At 40.1% G+C, this 22,593-nt stretch overlaps 1 protein-coding gene across 1 annotated transcript in view; it reads left to right on the top strand.

Annotated features, from left to right (window-relative positions):
- Positions 1 to 22,593, top strand: part of COG6 (component of oligomeric golgi complex 6) — a 217,686-nt gene that overhangs the window by 24,686 nt on the left and 170,407 nt on the right. Inside the window, exon 4 of the mRNA XM_030200417.1 lies at positions 19,020 to 19,078. Within this exon, the coding sequence (XP_030056277.1) occupies positions 19,020 to 19,078 (59 nt within the window). The remainder of the gene's footprint in view (positions 1 to 19,019; positions 19,079 to 22,593) is intronic.

Consider the following 22,593-nt stretch of genomic DNA (forward strand, 5'->3'; position numbering starts at 1 on the left):
GAATTTGTGAATATATTGTGGAAACCTGTGTGATCCCTGACAAATGTTTTTTCCGAAACTTGGCCAGGTTGGGTAAGGTCCTGTTTCCATTAAAGTTGACATTTGGGTAAATTCTTTCCTTAGATCGCTGCTGCTGTTTGGTTGTCTGGCTGAAAATTGTGCCAGTACTCAAATGCCAGGCTGTCCTTCTGGGGTGAGTTGATCACTGAGGGACCTGCCCCACAATAGCCGGGCCCCCCTGCAACCATCCACAGAATTTATGAAAAAGCAGAATTGGTATGCAGAGCCTGAGCTCTGTTAGTAATACTTGGGGACCATAAGTCAATTTTAGTGGGCAATGGAAAGGTGCCAGTACTCAGTACCCCCTGGAAAAAATGCCCTTCATAATGGTAACTTTTTGAATTTAATAACTACCAATGCCACAAGTGCATCTAATAAAATACAAACCCTATATTTTATAGCAATAGAAGAACATAAAATAAAGTTATACTTATTTTCCTAGGTGAACAGGCACTTGTAAATGGCTTAACAGGGATACGTCAGCATGGATTTAGCAATGGGAAGACATACCTTCTAATCTGTTAGGCTCACCATTATCCACATGCTTATTGAGGCATTCAGAGACGTCTATCAACTTTTTCATATCCTATATAATAAAACGCATCTCCAACATTCTGAAGCTGACTGCATGGCTGAGGCATTCCTGCTCTCTGTATCCATCTCCTGAATTGACATCACGTACTTCTGGGTTCGTCACAAGCAGAAGTGACCAACCACACGAGGTTTCTCGGCTTCAGAATGTTGGAGGTGCATTCTATTAAATAGGATTGGTCAGTTCCTTGAAGCACAGCCAGAGCTCAGCGTCCTGCACAGTAATGCTCAGACACCAGAGAGAGAGGGGGGGGGGGCGCTGACACCAGAGAGGGGGGGAGGTATCTCTGTCACACACACACACTCTCTCTCTCTCTCACACACTCTCTCTCTCACAGTCAATGTCTTTCTCTCTCTCACTCTCACACACTGTCTCTCACACACTCTGAGGCATATTTTCAAAGCACTTTGGGAGGCTAAGTTCCATAGGTTTCTATGGAACTTTGGGAGGCTAAGTGCTTTGAAAATGAGCCCCTCTGTCTCACACTGTATCACATTCACTCTCTATGTGTCACACAGTCACTCACACACTCTCTTGGTCTCATACACTTAGCCTTACAGAGAGTCTGTGTCTCACACACACACTGTATCTGTGTGAAACACACTCTCTCTCTCTCACTGTGTCTCACATAAGCCCTTGCACACACTCTCATTCTCACACACACACACACACACTCTCTCTCACAGACACACTTGCACCCAGACTCATTCTCTCTCACACACACACACACACTCGCACATTCACTCTCTCTCTCACACACAGTCACTCTCACATACACTCTCTCAAACATACACACTCCGAGGAAAACCTTGCTAGCGCCTGTTTCATTTGTGTCAGAAACGGGCCTTTTTTACTAGTTACTAATAATCTTAAGGAGACCTTTCTGAAGCCACCCCTCTCCACTCCCTGTACCCTGAAGCTTCAGAATCACACTGTGAACAGCTCATGCTGTTTAAAGAAAAAAGAAAAAGCTTCAGAACAGAGGTGGTGCTGTTCATTCTGGCCCTACTGGTTCTTTTCAGGGTTATTCAGCTGATGCTAGCTAGGTGACTGATGAAACTATTATGTTGATGTACCCCTCCACCCCCGCTTTTGAGCAGGAGTTTGTGACTCAGGAGGCTGGTTTAGTTTTGAGAAGGTCTCAAACAAAATATTGTTGGGAAAGGGAATATGTGTGCCTTGGATCCTTGCCATACAGCTGTGTTTGCAGAGATACCTGATGATAAAGTTAATTGTTGACATGCATTGTCAATGCTTCTCTGTTATTGGGGTCCTTCTTGCATCTTTTGAAATCAGCTAATCTAGTTCTGATTTTGTAGGAGTATTAGATGTTAAGTATCAGACAGTATCAATATGTGACCTTTTTGGCAAAATTAGTATAATTGATAATATCTACTCAACTCTATGACCAATTGGAAGCTCATAATTTACTGGATCCTGTTAGTCTGGTTTTAGACTGTTACAGTATGAATTTTCTGCCTAGATGAATGATTTCTCACTAATTGTACAAAGAGGGTCTGGCTTCCTTATGAAATAATATAGTAACATAGTAGATGACGGCAGAAAAAGACCTGCACGGTCCATCCAGTCTGCCCAACAAGATAAATTCATATATGCTACTTTTTATTTGTACCTGTCCTCTTCAGGGCACAGACCGTATAAGTCTGGCCAGCACTATCCCTGCCTCCCAACCACCAGCCCCGCCTCCCACCACCAGCTGTGGCACAGACCGTATAAGTCTGCCCACCACTATCTGCGCCTCCCAACCACCAGCCCTACCTCCCACCACCGGCTCTGGCACAGACCGTATAAGTCTGCCCAGCACTATCCCCGCCTCCCAACCACTAGCCCTGCCTCCCACCACCGGCTCTGCCACCTAAACTCAGCTAAGCTCCCAAGGATACATTCCTTCTGAACAGGATTCCTTTATGTTTTTCCCACGCATGTTTGAATTCTGTTACTGTTTTCATCTCCACCACCTCCCGTGGGAGGGCATTCCAAGTATCCACCACTCTCCGTGAAATTGGCCCTTTCTTCAATTTTTGACCTACTAAATTCATGTTATTGCCATCTAGAGTACTGAGTCTGGGCATACAGGGAATAATTTGAAATGGCTTTATTCCTATCTCAGGACAAGAAGAGTGGAATTTAGGGGATAAATAATCAGGTGGCCGGATTGCTCAGGGATCCTTCATCTTCTGTTGTTGTTAGTGGTTTGTTTGTTTTTTTAATTTAAAATGTTACAAAAATATTTTTTTTAAGAAACCTTGAAAACAGAATGAGTTACACTGCATGTTACAATAAAAGGAAAATTGAAATTTGAAAACAAATCAAGAGTTAAATCTAACTAATGCACTAAGGGCCCCATTTACAAAGTGGCAGTAAACCCAATGTAGGCTTACCACTCGCTAAAAAGGAAGTGCTGCTGGACTACCACATAGCCTGGCGGTACTTCCCACCCCCCTGGCGCTAAAAAATGCATTCATTTTTGTAGCGCCAGTGTGTACCTGGCAATAATCAGGCAGTGCCGCGCGCTGCCCTATTACCGCTGGGTTAGTGCTCTCCCCCCCCCCCCCCCCCCCGGAAATGGCAGTGCTGCTAGTGCTTCACTTGCTGCATGGCCATTTCTTAAAAAAAGATAGACCTACCTTTTACCAGCTGCGGTGAAAGGGGGCCTCGGCGTGCATCCAGAACATGCGCTGACGCCAGTGCAGGCCCCCTTTTGTGGCAGCTTGGTAAAAGGGGCCCTTAGTATACCTCACTTAGTGTCCTTTTACAAAGGTGTGCTAGAGTTTCATGCGCTAAATGCTAGAGATGCCCATATATTCCTAACTAGCACACTTTTGTAAAAAAAAACCCTTAGACACAAGCAGGAAAAATTCAGAGCAGTTGTTCTCTCCCCCCCACCCCTCAATAACTTTATTCAAACAGAGCCAGGGATTTCTCCAGTTTGGCTATGGCTTTCCATACCTTCTCTAGAGTTATTATACCAGAACTCAGGCACACTTGATGGTTCTTTAAGGAGAGCTTGTCTGGCACACTAACTTTAATGAGTAGTGTCAACATCAGGCAAGATCACTTGTCATACTGCTGCAAGCATGGGCTGGATAGGGAGGAAGATGCAACCCCATTCCAGGACCTGCTGTCAAAGTACAGTCTGATTCTCTTGTGGGAAGAGACTTCTTGACAGCTTTCTCAGCTCTGGGTCTTTGGGGAGTTTCACTTTAAAGAATTTAATGTCCTCGATTGATGCAGGTCCTTTAATGCCAAATGCAACTTCTGGAGGTTTTCCTTCCCAAGCAGGTACCAGAAAGCTGCTCAGGGTCTGTTGAACCAAGGTGGAGGAAAACTCGACCACCTTGGGGCAAGTATGAATCTTCCCTTTATGCCTACATGTGGTAAGCAAGTTCAGAGCCACAGCACTTGCAGAGAAACAGTTGAACCATGGTTCTCAAAACTCTGTGTTTTCTTGGCATTTTGATCCTCCCTTCCACCACACCATACTATTTTTAAAATTGTTATTAGGCAACCATTTGGTGGTGGTAAAGATATGAGCTGCATATGCTAAAATTATTAAACAGAGGATATACAGGTGTTGATTCCCTTAGAGAAGTCTGTGGAGGAGGATCATTGGGAAATTGGATGAGATTTTGGGAGCCGTTTTACCAGGAGGCAGTTAACATGGGTTTATTGCGTGGTAGGCAATAACATGGGCTCACACTATCATCTCCTACACTAAAATGGCAGCCAATGTGATAAAAATCCTTTGTTTAACTGCTTAATGCAGCAGTGGTGTGACATGGGTAAGAGGGAGGAGTGGCTGGCTATGACTGCACGTAGGTCTGTTTTGTGTTCTAGCTGTCACGATTGCTAATAGTGCAGCTGAATTTACTGCCACCTCAAGAGGAGGAGGTAAGTGCAGCTGTGCTATTGGCAGCTTCTGAGAGGTGAAGTACTGTGGCAGCTCAACCCTCAGCACCGCTGACAGACATTAATGTTCCCAGCCCTCTTCCCTTGCCGTTGTATCGCTCCATGGTGTGACCGCACCTTGAGTATTGTGTTCAATTCTGGTCGCCACATCTCAAGAAAGATATAGTAGAATTGGAAAAGGTGCAGCGAAGGGCGACTAAAGTGATAGTGGGGATGGGAAGACTTCCCTATGAAGAAAGACTAAGGAGGCTAGGGCTTTTCAGCTTGGAGAAGAGACAGCTGAGGGGAGACATGATAGAGGTATATAAAATAATGAGTGGAGTGGATCAGGTGGATGTGAAGCGTCTGTTGACGCTTTCCAAAAATACTGGGACTAGGGGGCATGCGATGAAACTACAGTGTAGGAAATTTAAAACAAATCGGAGAAAATATTTCTTCACCCAACGCATAATTAAACTCTGCAATTCATTGCCGGAGAACGTGGTGAGGGCGGTTAGCTTGGCAGAGTTTAAAAAGGGGGTAGACGGTTTCCTAAAGAACAAGTCCATAAACCACTACTAAATGGACTTGGGAAAAAGTCCACAATTGCAGGAATAACATGTATAGAATGTTTGTACGTTTGAGAAGCTAGCCAGTTGCCGTTGGCCTGGATCGGCCGCTGTAGTGGACAGGATGCTGGGCTTGATGGACCATTGGTCTTTTCCCAGTGTGGCATTACTTATGTACTTGTGTTTCAATCCCACCCCCATCCATAACCCTGCTATCCAAACCTAGCACAAGCCCCCTGCTCCCAAGGCCGACCCATCTCCTGGAAAATAGCTCAGGCCAGCATTGGTGGTTGAGTAGTTCTGGATGACATTGTGATCCAAAATGGCATCCCTACCGCAAGGCTATTGCTGGGGGAGCCGTTTGGATCACAGTGCCTACCTTCCAGCAATGGAGGGGGTTTGCTGCTCTCCGGGAGCACTTAACCACCAATGCTGACCTAAGGTACGTCCTGGGAAGGGATGATGGCCTTTGGAGGGGGGATAGGATTATGGACAGGGGTCAGGATTGAAACCCAGGAGTAGGGGATCAAGATCATTACTGTCTGTCAGGGGGAGCAGATGTGGGTTGGATGCACCGCTGCATCACCTGTATAAATTATTTACTTGTAGTGGGTCTGCACCACGTTACCTCCAGTGGCTGGTGGAGCAGGAGCGCCTGTTCTATTCGCCACTGCATGTAACGTGGTGCCCCTTTGCTGTGTGCCTAAATGCAGGGCATGCCTCCTGCATTTAGCACACAAGCCTTGCACTTACCACATAGTTACCACAAAAATTAACATACGGCAAGTGTAAAAAATTAACACAGCTACTCCTACAAATAGTTCCATGATACTTCTGCTAGGGGCAGCCATATAAGAACTTTTTTCCCTTCTATATCAGCTTGACTCCTGGTAATAGGAGGCTACCATTGAGGATCACAGCAGCCATTTACTCCCAGAGCCGGCGCAGGCAGGAGTGATCAGAAAATCATGCCTGCCTGTTTGATGGTACAACACCAGGGATATCTGCAGGTAGGTCTGGTTGGGAGGAGGCTTACAGGGGAGGGGTAGAGTTTGGGGGGGGGGTGACTTTTCTGGAGGAGCTTTGAGAGAGGGGGAACCAGGGGTGTGCAAGGCTGGTTTAAGGTACCACTCGAGAGCATCGGACTTCAGTTTAGTTGCCTGATGCTCCTGGGAGGCATGAAGAAAGCAGCATGTTGCATTTTTCATGTACTGCAGAAGTCAATAACCTATGATACTGAGCTACATGTTAGTGACTCCTGTAGTAAATTTTAAGGTGCACTAAAAGCTTGCCTTTTACTGCACCTTAACACTTTTCTAAGTTAGAATTGTCAGTCAGCCCTTGCGAAATGGGAAAACTATGGATTATGACATTTCATAAGTCATTTTTGGGTGGGGCATCTGCACCGGCATTCTCTCCCTTCAGAGCTGATGACAAAATCTAGCTACCTTGAAATTAAAGGCATGATTATTTCCACAGTACTTTAATGCCTTAATGTTTACTACTTTATTTATTGTTTTGATTTGTAATTTTTATTGTTTTTTCCTTTTTGTAATGTATTTAGTATTTTTTTAGTGTATCTTGAAGTGGTATAAGGGAAAGGGAATGGGACTTACATACCGCCTTTCTGTGGTTTTTCCAACTACATTCAAAGCGGTTTACATATTATATACAGGTTCTTATTTGTTTCTGGGACAATGGAGGGTTAAGTGACTTGCCCAGAGTCACAAGGAGCTGCAGTGGGAATCAAACCCAGTTCCCCAGGATCAGAGTCTGCTGCACTAACCACTAGGCCTCCACTCCAAGGAGGAGTAGCCTAGTGGACATTAGGACATAGGAAATCCATTCTGGGTCAGACCAAAGCCATTGAGCATATCATCCTATCTCTGAGAGTGGCCAGTCTGGAATAGAAGTATACAGCAGGTCCCAAAATTGTATTAAATTTTATGGGACCTGCATGGACTTATATTCTGTCTTTACAAAAGGAAAAACTAAATCTTAAATTCAGTTTTACATAATTTCTAATCTACTTTTGTGCAGTGTGGGTGGTATAGCTCTCTTGAGCAGGGACTGTCCTTCCCCATGTTTAAACTTGTACAGCGCTGCGTAACCCTGGCAGCGCTATAGAAATGCTAAGTAGTAGTAGTAGTATATAACAAAGAACAATATGTGAATAACTGAAGCTAAAACAATGGCAGTAAACCTAAATAATACAATAAATTGGTGCACAGCAGAATATGACATTATCACTTCATCATATTTAGCTATCACATATTCCTATTATAGAGACACCATTAAAAATTTAAACTTAAAAATAGTGTGTCTGTATTTTTAGAAAGTCCCTATAATATGATGTTGAAATTACAAAAGTGATGGTATAGGATACAAATTTCTGTTATAAATTAGTAAGGCTAGCACTAAAGTGTCAGAATGAATGACTGCAGGTAAAGACCAAATAGGTTAATCCGTTCTGACTGGTTGAAATTCTTCCACTTGGGGTAGTAGATGAAGTAAATGATCGTACAGATTTCCATACGCCACATAGTAATGTATCTTTCCTCTGTCTTTCCCCAACTGGCAAAATTAGGCTGCCTGAAAGAAATGAGCACTGAAACTGAACTAATTCAACTTGTCTTTGAGGATCTGGTAAAAAGCTAGCAGCAGACTACAGCATCTCTTACTCACTTGGCAGCTTGTCACAAGCCAAACATACCCTCCCACGCTTCAAATGCTTTAGCGATCCACTATCACCTCCCACTCACTGTAAAATGTAATGTCTGCAGGAAGGAAACAGATGGTTTAAGCAAGTAAAGCAGCGATGACGTCTACAAACCGTGAAAACACTTATCGGAGGTCTTGGAAGAAGGTTTTGAGATTTCTTCCTCCTACAATGCAGAGAACTTTTCTCATGAGGTGACAGGCTGCCCTGTATCTGTAAAAAATCATAAACCTCTCTGCTTATTGTTGTTGGTTAGCTAAAAGAGATTACTCACAGAACTATGGCTGGAAGAAAGTGATTGCCACAAAAATAATTGCAAGCAATCCTCCTACCATTTTAGAAACAGTAGAATAAAAGATTTGGCTGAATTAATCAAACAGCCTATTTTCTAAACAAAAAAAAAGAAAAGACCTTTATAATAGAGGTTCTCAACCTAGTCATCGAGACACACCCTTCCAGTCGGATATCCACAATAAATATGTATAAGACACATCTATCTTGTGCCTATTAATTATGGAGATCCTGAAAACCTGACTAGCTGGCTATGTCCAGAAAACTGGGTTAAGAATCACTGCTTTACAGAATACTAACATAACTGGGTAACTCTTCTTACTGTCTTACCTATCTGATCCATCTTTGCTTTACCCTTCACTATCAATTAAAGTGTTTTATTATGTATTGTGTTGACATTGTAAGTAGTATACTGTGCCATACTTTGTATTGTTATTTGAATATTTTTACTGCTGTAATTGTCTTCTGCTCATGTTTGATCTATTCTTACTGTACACGGTCTTGAGTGAATTCCTTCAAAAAGGCAGTAAATAAATTCTAATAAATAACAAATATAATAAATATACCTGTTCGTTGTGAGCATTTATACCAGACCTTTTATTTGAGGAAAGCAAGAATAAATTTTGTTATTTTGAACAGCTCCGAAATTCATTTAATCACCTACATTCCTTTATTAGAAAAGGCTCCTTAATCAGGCAGCCTATGTGGCACATCATATGACTTTTATTCCGCAGTGAATTCCTATTTGCCACCCTCCCATACAAGTCCGTTGTGAAGTAATCTTGAAATAGTTGAACAGTCAACATTTTCCCCAGTCTTGCCCAGAGGCCTCTGTAGTTCTTCTAAAAGTAATCTTTCGTCTCACACTGACTTTTCTGAGTAGTTTCTTTAATATTCAGCTACTGATTTTGGTGAGAAGCAGTGTCTTGGTGGTGGCAAACTTCTTCTTAAAATGGTGACACTGACGGAGTCTCTAGGATTGTTCATACACATTGAAATGTTCTTATCCTTCCCCCCAATCTGTACCTTTGGAATAACATTTCCATAGAGTTCTTTTGGCAGCCTCATGTTTGGAATGTTTAAATCTTTTCTTCATATTCACTTCATACAGCAAAAACAGTTTGAATCTCCATTCTGGAGCATTTGAATTAGCTCGTTTGCTTTAATTGAACACAGGTGGGCTCTCTTTAATTTGTTATGAGCCTTGTGTGGAACCAGAGCTAATTTGGAATTGCTATTACAAATAATATCAAGATGGGCAATTTAAAAAATGACCCAACGTGGCCATGTTTCACTTGAAGATTGCGTCAGGGATATTGCCAATAGGGGTCAATAGAAAGTTAATCCTCTTTTAGGCAATAGGTGTTTGCTCAAAGCAAGTGAAGTAAACTTCAGAGTGGCAGCAAGAACTGTCTTCAGCTTGCTGCCATTCTGAGTTTACGTCGCTTGCTTTGGTCCCTATTGACGTTACCCGTGATGCAGCCTTTGGGTGAAACGTGGCCATGTCGGGTCATTTTTTAATAATGTCTTGCTGTGTGACCTCTGCTTGTGACGTGTTCGCTTCTCTGGTGCATTCTCTTTATGGATCATACTGCCTCTCTTTTTTGGACTAAACAACTATCAGTTTATGCTTTGGAACCCTGAAATGTGCTGCACCTCTGGCAATCACTTTTCAAACATTTGTTCTGCCTCATATATGTATTCAAGAATTCTACAGATTATTTCCAACTCCCATGTATTGCCAAAGTTCATAATCTGTCCTCTGGAATGGTGCATTTGTGCTGTAGTCTTATTTGCAGAATGCAATCCATTTAACGCTAGATTAAAGACAGGAGCTCTTTTACTAAAGGGCATTAAGCCCTAATGAGTGCTTAGCATGTGAAAAACAGGATACTGCAAAACATGTGAAAGCATTTTGTGGTATTTTGCATGTTAGTGTGCGCTAAGCATGTATTAGCTATTTTTAAAAATATTTCTTGGTGGGGGGAGGTGTTGTGGGCAGAGAATGGGCATGGAAGCGTTAACCAGCTAGCACATTGGCATTAGAATGTGCTAACTAGCTAACACTGACTTAATACAGGTGTGCTCCCATGTTAACTTTTTGCAAGTACCATGTGCTGATGAAAAAATTAGTACAGGACTTGCAAAACAAATTTTAAAAATGCCCTAAACAGTGCTGTGTTGAACCTGGGCTTAGTGTGCAGGAAAGTCCCAAATTCTAAGGTCTTTTAGTAAAAGGGCCCCCTTAATCTCTTGACAGCAAAAAGGGTTTCTTTTTCTTTTATTCTGCATACATCCCACTTGTGATGAGATTTGCTGTGACAGCAGTATGAAGTAGCTGATGTAATTGCATTGAATAAACTATAAAGTTCGTATACTAAATAAGAAATTTTGCATGTTGTTTTACTGTTTGGACAAAGCCTGATGGCAAAATAGTGCTAGCAGGACTTGACTGCAAAATCTTTTAACTGCGGTTAAAATTTGCAAAACAAATGCATATGAAACTATTTTCTTGCATTATTTAATATTGCATTTATAGCTAATGCGTTGCTTTGCATAATTTTGCATTGCAGACACTCGTTACCAATGAAGAAATCACTTCTGAAAAATAACATGCTTAAAGCAACTGCTGGCAAAGTGTAGCATTAAATTTTGCACACCAACATGGCAAATAGCACTCATGATTCCATTTTAGCACACAGTGGCCTCTCCAAACTCTTTCTGCGTCTAACAAAACCAAATCATAACAGAGTATGTTGTTACTTTTGTTCATGTAAACATGTATCGCAAGAGGGTCATTGGAGAAGGATCTGGAGGGCATGAGAAAAGCTTTGGTTATAATTATGCATGTACAAAGTATAAAGTTGCTGTGCATTCAGCACATCAGTTCAGAAAGTGTGAAGGAGACAGGTAGTGTAAATTGAAGCTATATATACACTTTGAACTGAAAAAATAAACCAAGGGACTGCAAAATATTAAATTATACGTTATTGTGAATGGAGTTATTAGCCAACATTATAGTGTTTTCCATAAAAATAGAAAGATTAGGCAGTGAATTCTCATGGCACTATTGAAATGTTCACTGCAACAACTATAATGCATTTTTTGTTGTAGATTGGAAATATGATTTAGGAAGATATTTATTTAGTGAGAGCATCTGAACAAAGATTTTTGGCTGAAAATTTGCCTTATATTTGAGGAAAGGAAGAAGAGATTTTGTTCTTTTGAATAGCTTCCAAATTTGGATAGTCAATATTGTTTTTCACCCGTTTTGTCAACTTCACAAACAAAGAAACACTTTTCACACTAATGCCTTTGTTTTTTTGGACAGTGCTAAATGGACTTACAAAGCTTGTTTTTAAAATACACTATGGGCTGGATTTACTCAAAAGAGCTTCCGAGGTACTGCACACTAAGACGTGATTTATCACAGGTCCTGAGTTTTGTTTTTTTTTTCTTTTTCTGGTTCTTCCACATACTTGAGTTTTCAAATTTCAATTACAAGACATTAATTAAGGAGGCAGTTCTATAAAGGACGCTAAGTGGCTCATTTTCAAAAGAGAAAAATATCTAAAAAAAAGTGGCATAAAGCATCATTTGGACTTTTTTCTCATAAAAACATCCATATCAGTATTTTCTAAACCTATTTTTAGATGTTTTTGTATGAAGTCCCTCGGAAGTGTGTTCAAATCACAAGGGGGCAAGTTGGGATTAGGGCATGCCTAAAACTTGGACATTTTTCAGCCATAATGGAACAAAACAAAAACATCCAGGACTAAAACTAAGATGTTTTGGTCTTGACCTGTTTTCAGAACAAATAAGGCACAAAAAAGTACCCTAAATGTCCAGATGACCACTGGAGGGAATTAGGGTAACCCCCAATACCCTTCCTAGTGGTCATTGACCCCCCCTCACACCCCCCAAAATGTGAATAAAAATATGAGTTACCAGCCTCTGACAGCTGCAGATGTTAAAGTCAGGTCTATTAGAGCAGCATGCAGGTCCCTGGAGTAGTGTAGTGGTGGGTACAGTCCTTACCTTCTACCTGTCACACTTGTGGTGGTACCTGTGACCCCTCCCAAGGTCACCAAAGCCCTACTGTACCCGCATATAGGTGTCCCCTTCACCCATAAGGACTATTGTAGTGGTATACAGTGGGGGGGAAGTGGGTTTTGGGGGGCTCAGTAGACAAAATAAGGGAGCAACGGTGAGATGTGTACCTGGGAGCATGTTTTTGAAGTTCACTGCAGTGCCCCGTCTATTTTTTTTCATGGTTTTTCCACCACACTCTCTGTCCGCTCCCCTTTTTTATATAACTTTCATTTTCCTCCTTTTATTTACAGACGGCAGGTGTTTTAGATTTTGAAGCGCATATACTTCAATCAACCAGTCTATGTACATGTTTTATTCCTTTTTATTAATCTCTGTACATGTTTTGTTGTTCTTTGTACCTTTTTCAAAATATAGCGGTATAGCACAAAAATCTTCTTTTTATATCATTAAGTGTCACATCAGTTCAACCAACATTTCTTTTACATCTGTGTATATGTATCATTTTTTAAAATCTTCTTTTCAGTATCTGTATATATGTATTTACGTTTTATATTTGATGTTTTGTTTATTATAGACAACCTTTTATTGTTAAGTAGGACTCAACCACAATAAAAGTATCACTTAATGCCAAATAGTGGTTGCAAAGACATGGTAACAATTATCTTTATGTAATGGAGGAAAAGTCTCTGTATCTCCAGTGCAGAAAAAATTATTGTATTCTGATCCACGGAGTGAAATCTTCATTGGCTGAAAAACCTCCTTGAAATATACTTTCTTTGTATATGCAAATGATATTAATACTCTTTTTATTCAATATTTAAGCATAAGGCACCTTGCTTTATATTCCGACGGGGTCCCGTTTCGCCGTATCCGGCTTTATCAAGGGAAATTAACTTCGCCCTTATGCTGATCTCTGTAAGAAGAAGAAAAAAAACACTGAAATGCCATCCTCTGGTTTTGGTTCTTGGTATCACTCATCCTTTAACATTAGAAATGTTTAGTATGTTAAAGGATGAGTGATACCAAGAACCAAAACAGCCCTGGTTTCATCCCCGTGTGCAAAACCATGCCACAAACGTACTGGCTTTTCAGCATGATTTCTCTATGCTCTGCTCAATGCATTTTTTTCAAAATGGCGCCTGCTTTTATTGATGCTCATTAATGCAGCTCCCCCCATTATTGATGGAATGATTTAAAGAGCTAGTCATAGAAAAATGTTGCCCACTGAATCGTGGTATTGAGACCTCTAGGCTCTAAGGATTTTAACTTGAAAATCCACCGCCGCTCTAATTGCAGGAGGCATTTGGCTCTGTCTCCTCCTCTAATATCAGCCTGAATTTGATCAATTACAAAGCAGCAAAATTGTGTGAATTCATGTTTCCTGATGTTGCAATGTGCTGCTAGCGGGGACCCTAGCTGTTTCCGCTTTAAACAGGATTTATGTTCTAGTAACCTAGTGTGTAATTGCCTCGTAGTCTTCCCTATGTGTAACTTGTAACAAGGACGTTGTAACACATAGATCACAAAATCTGAATGACAATTAGTATGGGAATAGATTAAATATCTCTTAGAATCCACTGGATTGATGAATTCATCCCCCTCTTTCATTATGGGGCACGTACTACAATTGTCACACTTAAAGTGACCCCTCAGTCCGGTGGCCATAGTGCTTGATTTTAAACGTGCCGGACTCAATCTCTCTTTCAAGTTTGTTCCCCTCGAGTATGCTATGCGTAGCACACTTCTTCCAAAAATGGGATGCGATTGAATGATATCCCAGTTTTTTCTAATAATGTTGCCCACCTCTTCCCTTCCCCTTGTAAATTTTAGAACGAATGTTTCACAATTATCTTTATTATCTTTGTTGTCTTCCCTGATCTTATTATCCAGCAGTAAAAAGTCACGCTCACTGTATTTTGCTCTCGTGTATGCTCTTTTTACGATTTTGGAAGGGTAACCTCAATCTTCTAAATTATGAATAAGACTCTTTGCCTGTAAGTGTCAGTAAGTGCTCCCTCCTGAAATGGCCATGCGGCAAGTGCTTTGCTTGCCGCACAATCATTTCTTAAAAAAAGAAAAACCTACCTTTTACCAGCTGCAGTAAAAGGGGGCTTCCGCCAGCATAACAATCATGCCCCTTTTACCGCAGCTTGGTGAAAGGGGCCCACTATGCTTTAGTAAAAGGGCTCCTTTGATGCCAAAAGACCAAATACCCTGCAGGTTAGGACATTGGCATCCTAGATTGAAAATATGAATCCAGTGATATAATCCTAGTGTTCTTCATGCTAACCTTTATTTCAGTCACAACCCCTTAGTAGGATCAGATCTTTGGTGTTCCTTTCCCTCTCTTTCTGCCACAGTTTGATGAAATTCAGCAGTTTTTAATTGTTGGTCTTACCATTTTCAAATTTTCTGGGCTCCTTAGTAGCTGCTACTGTTGAATTTTTTTCCTTGTTTTTTTTTTTCCCCCCTTAAAGATGTCTCATATGCCGCAGTGATTTCTTGACAGAGGGTTGTTGTGTGTTTTCAGGCTATTCTGAATTATCTCCCTGTTCCTTTCCCTTGCTTTATTGTTGCTGGGTGCTGGACGCTCCCTTGGTTAAGTTTAGAACTGACCTGTCAGCAAGATTTGAATGCAGTGTGTGTTTGAACCCTTTTCTCTGAGCCTGTGCCATTCTGAGGAGCAGGATCCTGAGCTGGGAATTAAATCCAAGTCTCTCTCTAAGGGGTCCTTTTACTAAATTGCTTTCAGCAGATAATGTGGGTTTCATCCTGCAGTAGACATAGCACGAGTCCACTTTACTGTCTCTTGCACTAAAAAGGCATCCAGCATGGTAAAAATGTTGTGTTAGCTGCTTAACATTGAAATGGGCAGGAGTTAGGTGAGATGTAGGTGAGCGGAGAGTGGCTGGCTGTGATAGCGCAGGTCCATACTGCTCATTGGCTGTCAGAACTGCTGACAGTGCAGCTGAACTTACCGCCACCTCAAGATTTAATCATCTCTTTGACCTCATGTGCAACCTTCTTTAAATTAGTCACCTTATTTTCTAACTCATGTTACTCTCTTACCTTTCTATGTGCTCCATTTTTGCTTATACCCTATGCTGTCTATTAAAATGTTCTATTTCATATTGTGTTGTCATTGTAAGTAGTATACTATGCCATACTTTGTATTGTTATTTGAATATTTTTACTGTTGTAATTGTCTGTTGCTTATGTTTGATTTATTCTTACTGTACACCGCCTTAAGTGAATTCTCAAAAAGGTGGTAAATAAATTCTAATAAATAAATACTTAAATAAATAAAAGAAGAAGCGGTGTCTGCGAGGTGGGTGGGCCTCCTATCCAAGTTTCCAAGTTTATTTAAATTTGTTACCCAAATGTGATAAAAAGGAGAAGTAACATATTCAACACAAGATACAAGAGGGAAGGAAGGGTAGAACTACAATTTTGATAGTCTAGATGGTGGGAAAAAACAATAGCAGAATTCTGTACCATCCAGGTAACCCAAAACTGCAACTCTTAATGGAGAGGTAATTTATTGATAGGTTTTGGCAAAAAGGTTCTGAGATTGGTTTTAAAGTGTTTTACTGATGATTATAATATCAGTGAGTTGGGAAGAGCATTCCATAGTTGAAGGCCTTGCACTGAGAATATAGCTTCTCTGATATGTTCATGGATGATGGACAGTTATGTGGTAACTAGGAACATGAGTTGGTTTTGTTGAGCAGATCTAAGGGTTCTGTTTGGACAGTAAGGAATGAGAAGTCAAGAGGTTCATTTGAAGACAAGGTCTTAAAGACAAGCAATAAGATTTTATAGGTAATCTGATGAGTCAAAGGTAGCCAGTGTGCATCCTTTAGACTGATGTGACATGATCTTATTTTCTAATCTTTGCTATGAGTCTGATATCCGTGTTTTGTATAATTTGTGTTGGTGTAGAACTTTGACCCTTATTCTATGATAAAGAGAATTAAAATATTCAAGTTGTGTTATGACTAGTGAATAGATCGATATATTGAGTGAAGAAGGCGAGATCAATTCTTCCCCCGCTCTCTCCTTTGATCTGAGCTCCCACCCTCAGGTGTAGACACCCATCTGATCTTCCCCCCCCCCCAATCACAGTTTCCAGTAACCCCTCCTCCGATCACAGCTTCCAGTTCCCCCATCCGTTCCCTGCCACACATTCTGGGACCCTTATGGAGGTCACTCCTTAACGGTCCGCTCCCCCTCTGCACTCCAAGACCCACTCCATTCCTGCTCCCCCCCCCCAAAGCTCTATCCTCCCCACTTTGTCTACGCCGGGATTAATTCAGGGGTCAGCATTGGTGGGGCATTGATCCCTGGCAGCTGCCACTTGGGTTGGTGCCTGAATCCAAAATGGCGCAGATGGTCCCTAGTGGTAATCTTGTGGTACTACTGCTAGGGCCATTGACTCCATTTGGATTCATTAATTACATCTAGGCTTGTATCCCACTAACACCTTTCAGTTCTAAGCGGGTTTCAAAATCAAGAAAACCAGAAAATTCTTCTGGGGAGCTATAAAACTTAAAAAAAAAAAAAAAAACCCCAAACTAAGTTACAAACTTTTTGAATAAGAAAAAGTTTTTATATTCTTTCTAAAAGAGAGAGATGACTATGAGATAAAGAACATTCCAGCAACGTCTTTCCATAATCATGCTTCTTGAACAGCCAGAGATTTATCAAAAGATGCTAATCTTTTCTTTCCCTTAATTTACGGAAATATAAGGGCGTTGTCAGCATCACATCTAGCTCTGTAGGAAGATGCAAAACAAAAATGAACAAGCAGATAGCTAGGAATCTGCCCTTGTAACATTTTAAAAAGGAAACAAGTCAACGTAAAGAAAACTCTAGCTGCAATGGGCAGCCAATGAAGCTTAATGTAGAAAGAAGAAGAAACAGTATCAAACAGATAAACCAAATATCAGTCTTGTTCTGTACTGTTTGAAGCGTTCTTAATGACGCCTTAGAACAGCCCAGACAGATCAGATTGCAATAATCAAGAGATGATGATAATAATGAATGTACCAGTCACTCATATTGGTTAAGTTAAAAAAATGTCTGAATAATACGAAGTTTATTCATCAAGAAGAAACACTTTGACTACAGCGTAAACTTGTGTTTCCATTGAGAGAGTACAATCAATTTGAATCCCCAGAATCTTAATAACTGGAAAAAGTTAAAAAAAATCATCCTTATTAATAGAAATCATCTGGGATTTGTTCTGGTTTAGAATGAAAACATAAAAATGTAGTTTTCTCTGTGTTAAGTTTTAACTTGTGATCAAACATCCATTTTTTCTAATAATGCTATACAAAGTTGAACTCGCCTAACATCAATATTAGAAATGGATTGAATAGGAATTAATACTGAAATGTCATCTGCATAAATGTAATGAAGAAAGCCATTCCTTTCTAATAATAAAGACTGTAAAAAAAAACATTGAACAATACCGGAGAGAGGGGAGAACTCTGTGGAACTCCACAAGCATTACTCCGACTGAAAGACGAATCTGTGTGTAGCTTAACCCTATATGACCTACTACCCAGAAAGCCTCAAAACCACTTCAGAACATTGCCCGTAATAACAAGGTATGATTCACCAAGTCAAAAGTGAAATACCAAAGCACTTTTTCCTTCACTCATAGGGCCTTTTACTAAGCCGCAGTAGCGTTTTTGTTGCATTCTAAAAATAAGCTTGCGCTAGACGCTAGAGACATCCATATATTCCTTTGGGCGTCTCTAGTGTTTAGTGAGTGCTAATGATTAGTGCGTGCCAAAAACACTACTACAGCTTAGTAAAAGACCCCCCTCAATAATGTCGTAGCATGATCTAAAAAAGAACACAACACTGTTTTCATTCTAAGACTCACAAAACCCGGATTGAAATGCAGGAAGAATATCATGCAAATCCAAGTATTGATTAAGCTGTGTAGTAACTATTTCCTCCATTAATTTTACAAAAATGGGATACAGGTCACTGGTCTATAATTAGAGACCAATTTGTGTAATTATGATTTCTGCCAAGCTGTTAGGAAAGGTTCCATGAGATAACTGATACTTAATCCATGAATAAACATTAACACAAAATGATATTGGGGTAATTCCATTAAATAAGGGGACAAATATCCAATATACAAAAAGAGGAGACATCATAATTTGGAGAAAACTGACCACTGGGTAACATCAAAGTCCTTCCACACTCTTATTGACTGGAATACCCTGCACTGAAGTTATATCAGTATTGAACTGGATAGCAGCAGGGGGGGTAGCTGCCTTCAAGGACTGCTGACCCCTGGATAAGTCCTAGAGTGGGTTGGAGCATGGGGGGAAGGTAGGGCTTTGGGGGGGGCAGGCTTTCTTGAAAAGGTAGGGCATGGTGGGCAGGGGGTCTTAAGAGGGCCCTGGATTATGTGTGTGTGTGGAGGGGGGGGGGGATCAGATGAAGGGGCCATATTGGTGATGGGAGCTGGGATCGGATGGGGGAGCTGTATTTGGGAGGTTGCCGTGAACTGGTTGCATCAACCTTGCCAGCTGTCATTTTTACAGCGCATGGGCACCATGTTACAATCCTTACTGCATGTTAATCTTTACTGTTACTTTGCAGTAAGTACAAAACCCATCGCAATCTAGTAAAAGGTCCCTAGTAGTGTACATCACTAGCTATGCATGAATATATATTGTTTTTCAGTGTGTTTGTCCAACATTCTTGTTATATTATTAATGTACAGTCTATACTGTGGTAGATAAATTTCACAACAAAGAAATGTTCTTACTTTATAATGATTTTTTTTCCCCAATTTTAGGCTGCAAAGGAGCAGACCCAGGATTTGATAGTGAAAACAACAAAGCTGCAAGCAGAAAAGTATGTATACAAGTTTCATTTATATGTGTTACGCATACTGGGGTCAATATTCAAATTACCTACTCTGGAACTCGTGTTTGGACATGATAAATATTCAAATTAGAAACCTTTTTTATACTTGAGATTTTAACCACATAGAAAAATTCTTTGAAAATTCCTTCCCCTCCCCCCCAATCAGTTTGTATAAAAGTAAGTTTGAAACAGCGTGCATACTTTACACTCATAAAAAAGAAAAGAGAGTGGATAGAAGGTTTTTTTTAAAGAAATAGATCATATTGTGTGAGGAAGAATAATACTTTTTCATTTACTTGGAGATCAGACTTTGGTATCCCACAGGGTTCACCGTTGTCTCCGATTCTGTTTAATTTGTTTGAGTTCTTTGGACTCGGTTTTGGATACATCTGGTCACTGTGGTTGCTCATATACAGCTGATATTTATTTATTTATTTATTTATTACATTTGTACCCCGCGCTTTCCCACACATGGCAGGCTGAATGCGGCTTACATAGTAACAATAAAAATTACAAGTCATATGAAGAATATACATTAGTAGTAAACGTAATATACAATTTGTAGTAAACGTAATAATAATATTTGTTTTGATCCCAGTCATATTAAATTTTGTATAAACTTCTATTTCTGACTGCTTTGCTTTGATTCACTCATAGGCTATTCATCATCCTTTGAAGCTCAATGCAGCTAAGTCTAAGTTGTTATATTTGTGTAATGATGTCTCTTTAGTTGTTGCGTGACTGTAGCTTCTGGAGAATAGTTAAAGCTGAAAAATCTAAGGTTTTGGGAATTATTCTGAATACTTAAATGATGATGGGTCTGCAGATAAATTACTTGAGTAAGAAGTTATTTTTTTAAACTACGACAACTAAGGGTGATAAGATTTGTATTTGTTTTGTTTTACTGAACATTTTACTGAACATTCACTGGTTGGATTATTGTATTGCTTTATATGGTGGATTAAACTCAAGATTAGTTAACAAGTTGCAATTACTACAAAATGCTACAGCTAAAATGATCTATGGCTGGTCACTCTATGATCATGTAATACCGTTGCTCAGGAGGCTACATTTGTTATCGGTCTCTGCTCGGATAGTTTTTGCGGTTGCCTGTATTGTGTTTAGTATATTACAGAGGAACTGCTCTTCTCTCCTTCTGTAGTTAATAGCTTATCCAGCTTTTTGAAGGAATTACTGTTTTTATTCTACTCTATTGTTGGGATTTCCACCTGTTGAGAAAGTTCACTATAAGAGTATTCATGATGGCTCTTTTTCCTTTCAAGCCAGTAAATTGTGGAATTCTATACCTACCCAAGTTTGTGTGTTTTCTAGTTATCTACAATTTTGTAAAGGATTGAAATCTTAATCTTTTTTAGTAAGTATCTGAATGATACTAGTGGCCTAGTGGTTAGGGTGGTGGACTTTGGTCCTGGGGAACTGAGGAACTGAGTTTGATTCCCACTTCAGGCACAGGCAGCTCCTTGTGACTCTGGGCAAGTCACTTAACCCTCCATTGCCCACCGCATTGAGCCTGCCATGAGTGGGAAAGCGCGGGGTACAAATGTAACAGAAAAAAAAAAAGCTTTCCTAACTTTCCAGTATATGTTTTGAACTCATGTAACCTGCTTAGATTCTTTATTGATATTAGCGGGCTATAAATACCCTGAAAAGAATAGCATAGACCAGGGGAGTAAAAGTGCATATAAAGGATTTTAATTTCCAAATCAGCATGAATGCTTTTCAATGTGTATTTTCCACTTGCTTCCATATAGGGAGAAAAAAAAAAGTACCCATATTTTGTGCACTGCCTGAACCGTCAAAGAATTTCCCTTTTGAAAATTTGTTTGTTTGTTTGTTTGCGGGCACTAAGTACCAGTTATGTGTAATTTGTCCAGTACTGCCTCTCATTATACTTACGGAGAGGGAAACATGGGTCAGCAACAAGTGAAACATGACTTCAGTTTGTACAAAATTTTGAGATTAATGTGTGTGTGGGTTAATATGAGGGCTTCGCTAGTAAAATACAATTTTGTTGTACCTGATAAATATTGATGACTTGATTATTTTTACATTCACACAAAGGGAAAGGGGATGGGATTTAATATACTGTCTTTCTATATTTACAATCAAAGCGGTTTACATATTTTATACAGGTATTTATTATGTACCTGTGGTAATGGAGGGTTAAGAGACTTACTCAGTCACAAGGAGCTGCAGTGGGAATCAGGTCACCACACTAACCATTAGGCTACTCCTCCCACAAATTTAGCATGATTTATCTGGTAGTATTCATAGATCGTTTCCAGAGATTGTTTGAACAAGTGAGAGAAAGAGAGATTGTCTTCATTTTTTATAGTCAAAGGGGCCCTTTTACTAAAGCGTAACACATGCTAGTGGACATTAGTGTGCACTGAGTACTACATGACCCATAGGCATAAAATAGGACACATCATTTAGTACACACTAATGTCACTTAGCACGAGTTAAGCTTTAGTAAAAGGGCCCCAAAGTGCAGTGCTTTCAAGTAAAGATAAAATAAAAGTATAAAGTCCTTTTTAAAGCCATTGCCCTATTTTCAAATTGGTTAGGGAAGTGAAACAGTTCTGTTCGAAGAGTGATTTTTTTTTCAAAAATGTTTTCTTACAATAGTTAACAAGAAGTTAAAAGTGAATTAGTGTGCTCACCTTATACCCTTATCGAATCAGACTCAAGAGTTATGACACAGGTCTTATGGTTAGGACTAATTTTGTTCCAATTGAAGCCTTTAATTTGATTTTGATATGAAAAACTCTTTGGGTAGCTATTTAGCTTTCCTTTGATGTAAAGTCACTGTGTAAAACTTAATCATCCTGTTGCATTTTGTGGTTGATTTGGTATGTTCTACTCATATTTTTTTAGCTTAGTGGTTTTCAACCCGGACCCCAGGACACACCCAGCCAGTTGAGTTTTCAGGATGTCTACAATGAATATGCATGAGAGATTTCCATGTACTGCCTCCATTGTGTGAAAATCTTTTTTCACGCATCTTCTTTGTGACTATCTTGACAATCTGACTGATTGGGTGTTTCCTGGAGGACTGAGTTGATACCTCACGGTTTACCTTAATATTTAGTCACCTTATCAATTTTCCGTCACACTTAAAAACACTATACATAAATAAAATAGCTGTTATTCAGGTTTTTTTGTCTGTGATGGATCTCATCATTAAAGGAGACCCAAGAATGCTGAGCAGGCTAGGTCAGCAGATAGGTGTCCCCCCCCACAAGGATGTGTCCCTACCTCATGGATCTGGGGAAAGATAGAAGGTGTCTTCCACTTGTAGCAACCATCTTCCCTTCAGGTTGAGCCCACTGAGGCTGGTGGCCACCAGGTCTTCAGTGCCTAAATCCAATACCCAAGGAGAGAACAAGAAAGCAGAGGAATCCCAATGGAGATGCAAGCATAGGGTTCTCACTGATGAGAACTAAGGCTGAGATCCATCAGGGACTAGAGCAGCATCAAGA

This window comes from Microcaecilia unicolor, chromosome 4 (assembly GCF_901765095.1).
Source record: "Microcaecilia unicolor chromosome 4, aMicUni1.1, whole genome shotgun sequence".
NCBI lineage: Eukaryota > Metazoa > Chordata > Amphibia > Gymnophiona > Siphonopidae > Microcaecilia > Microcaecilia unicolor.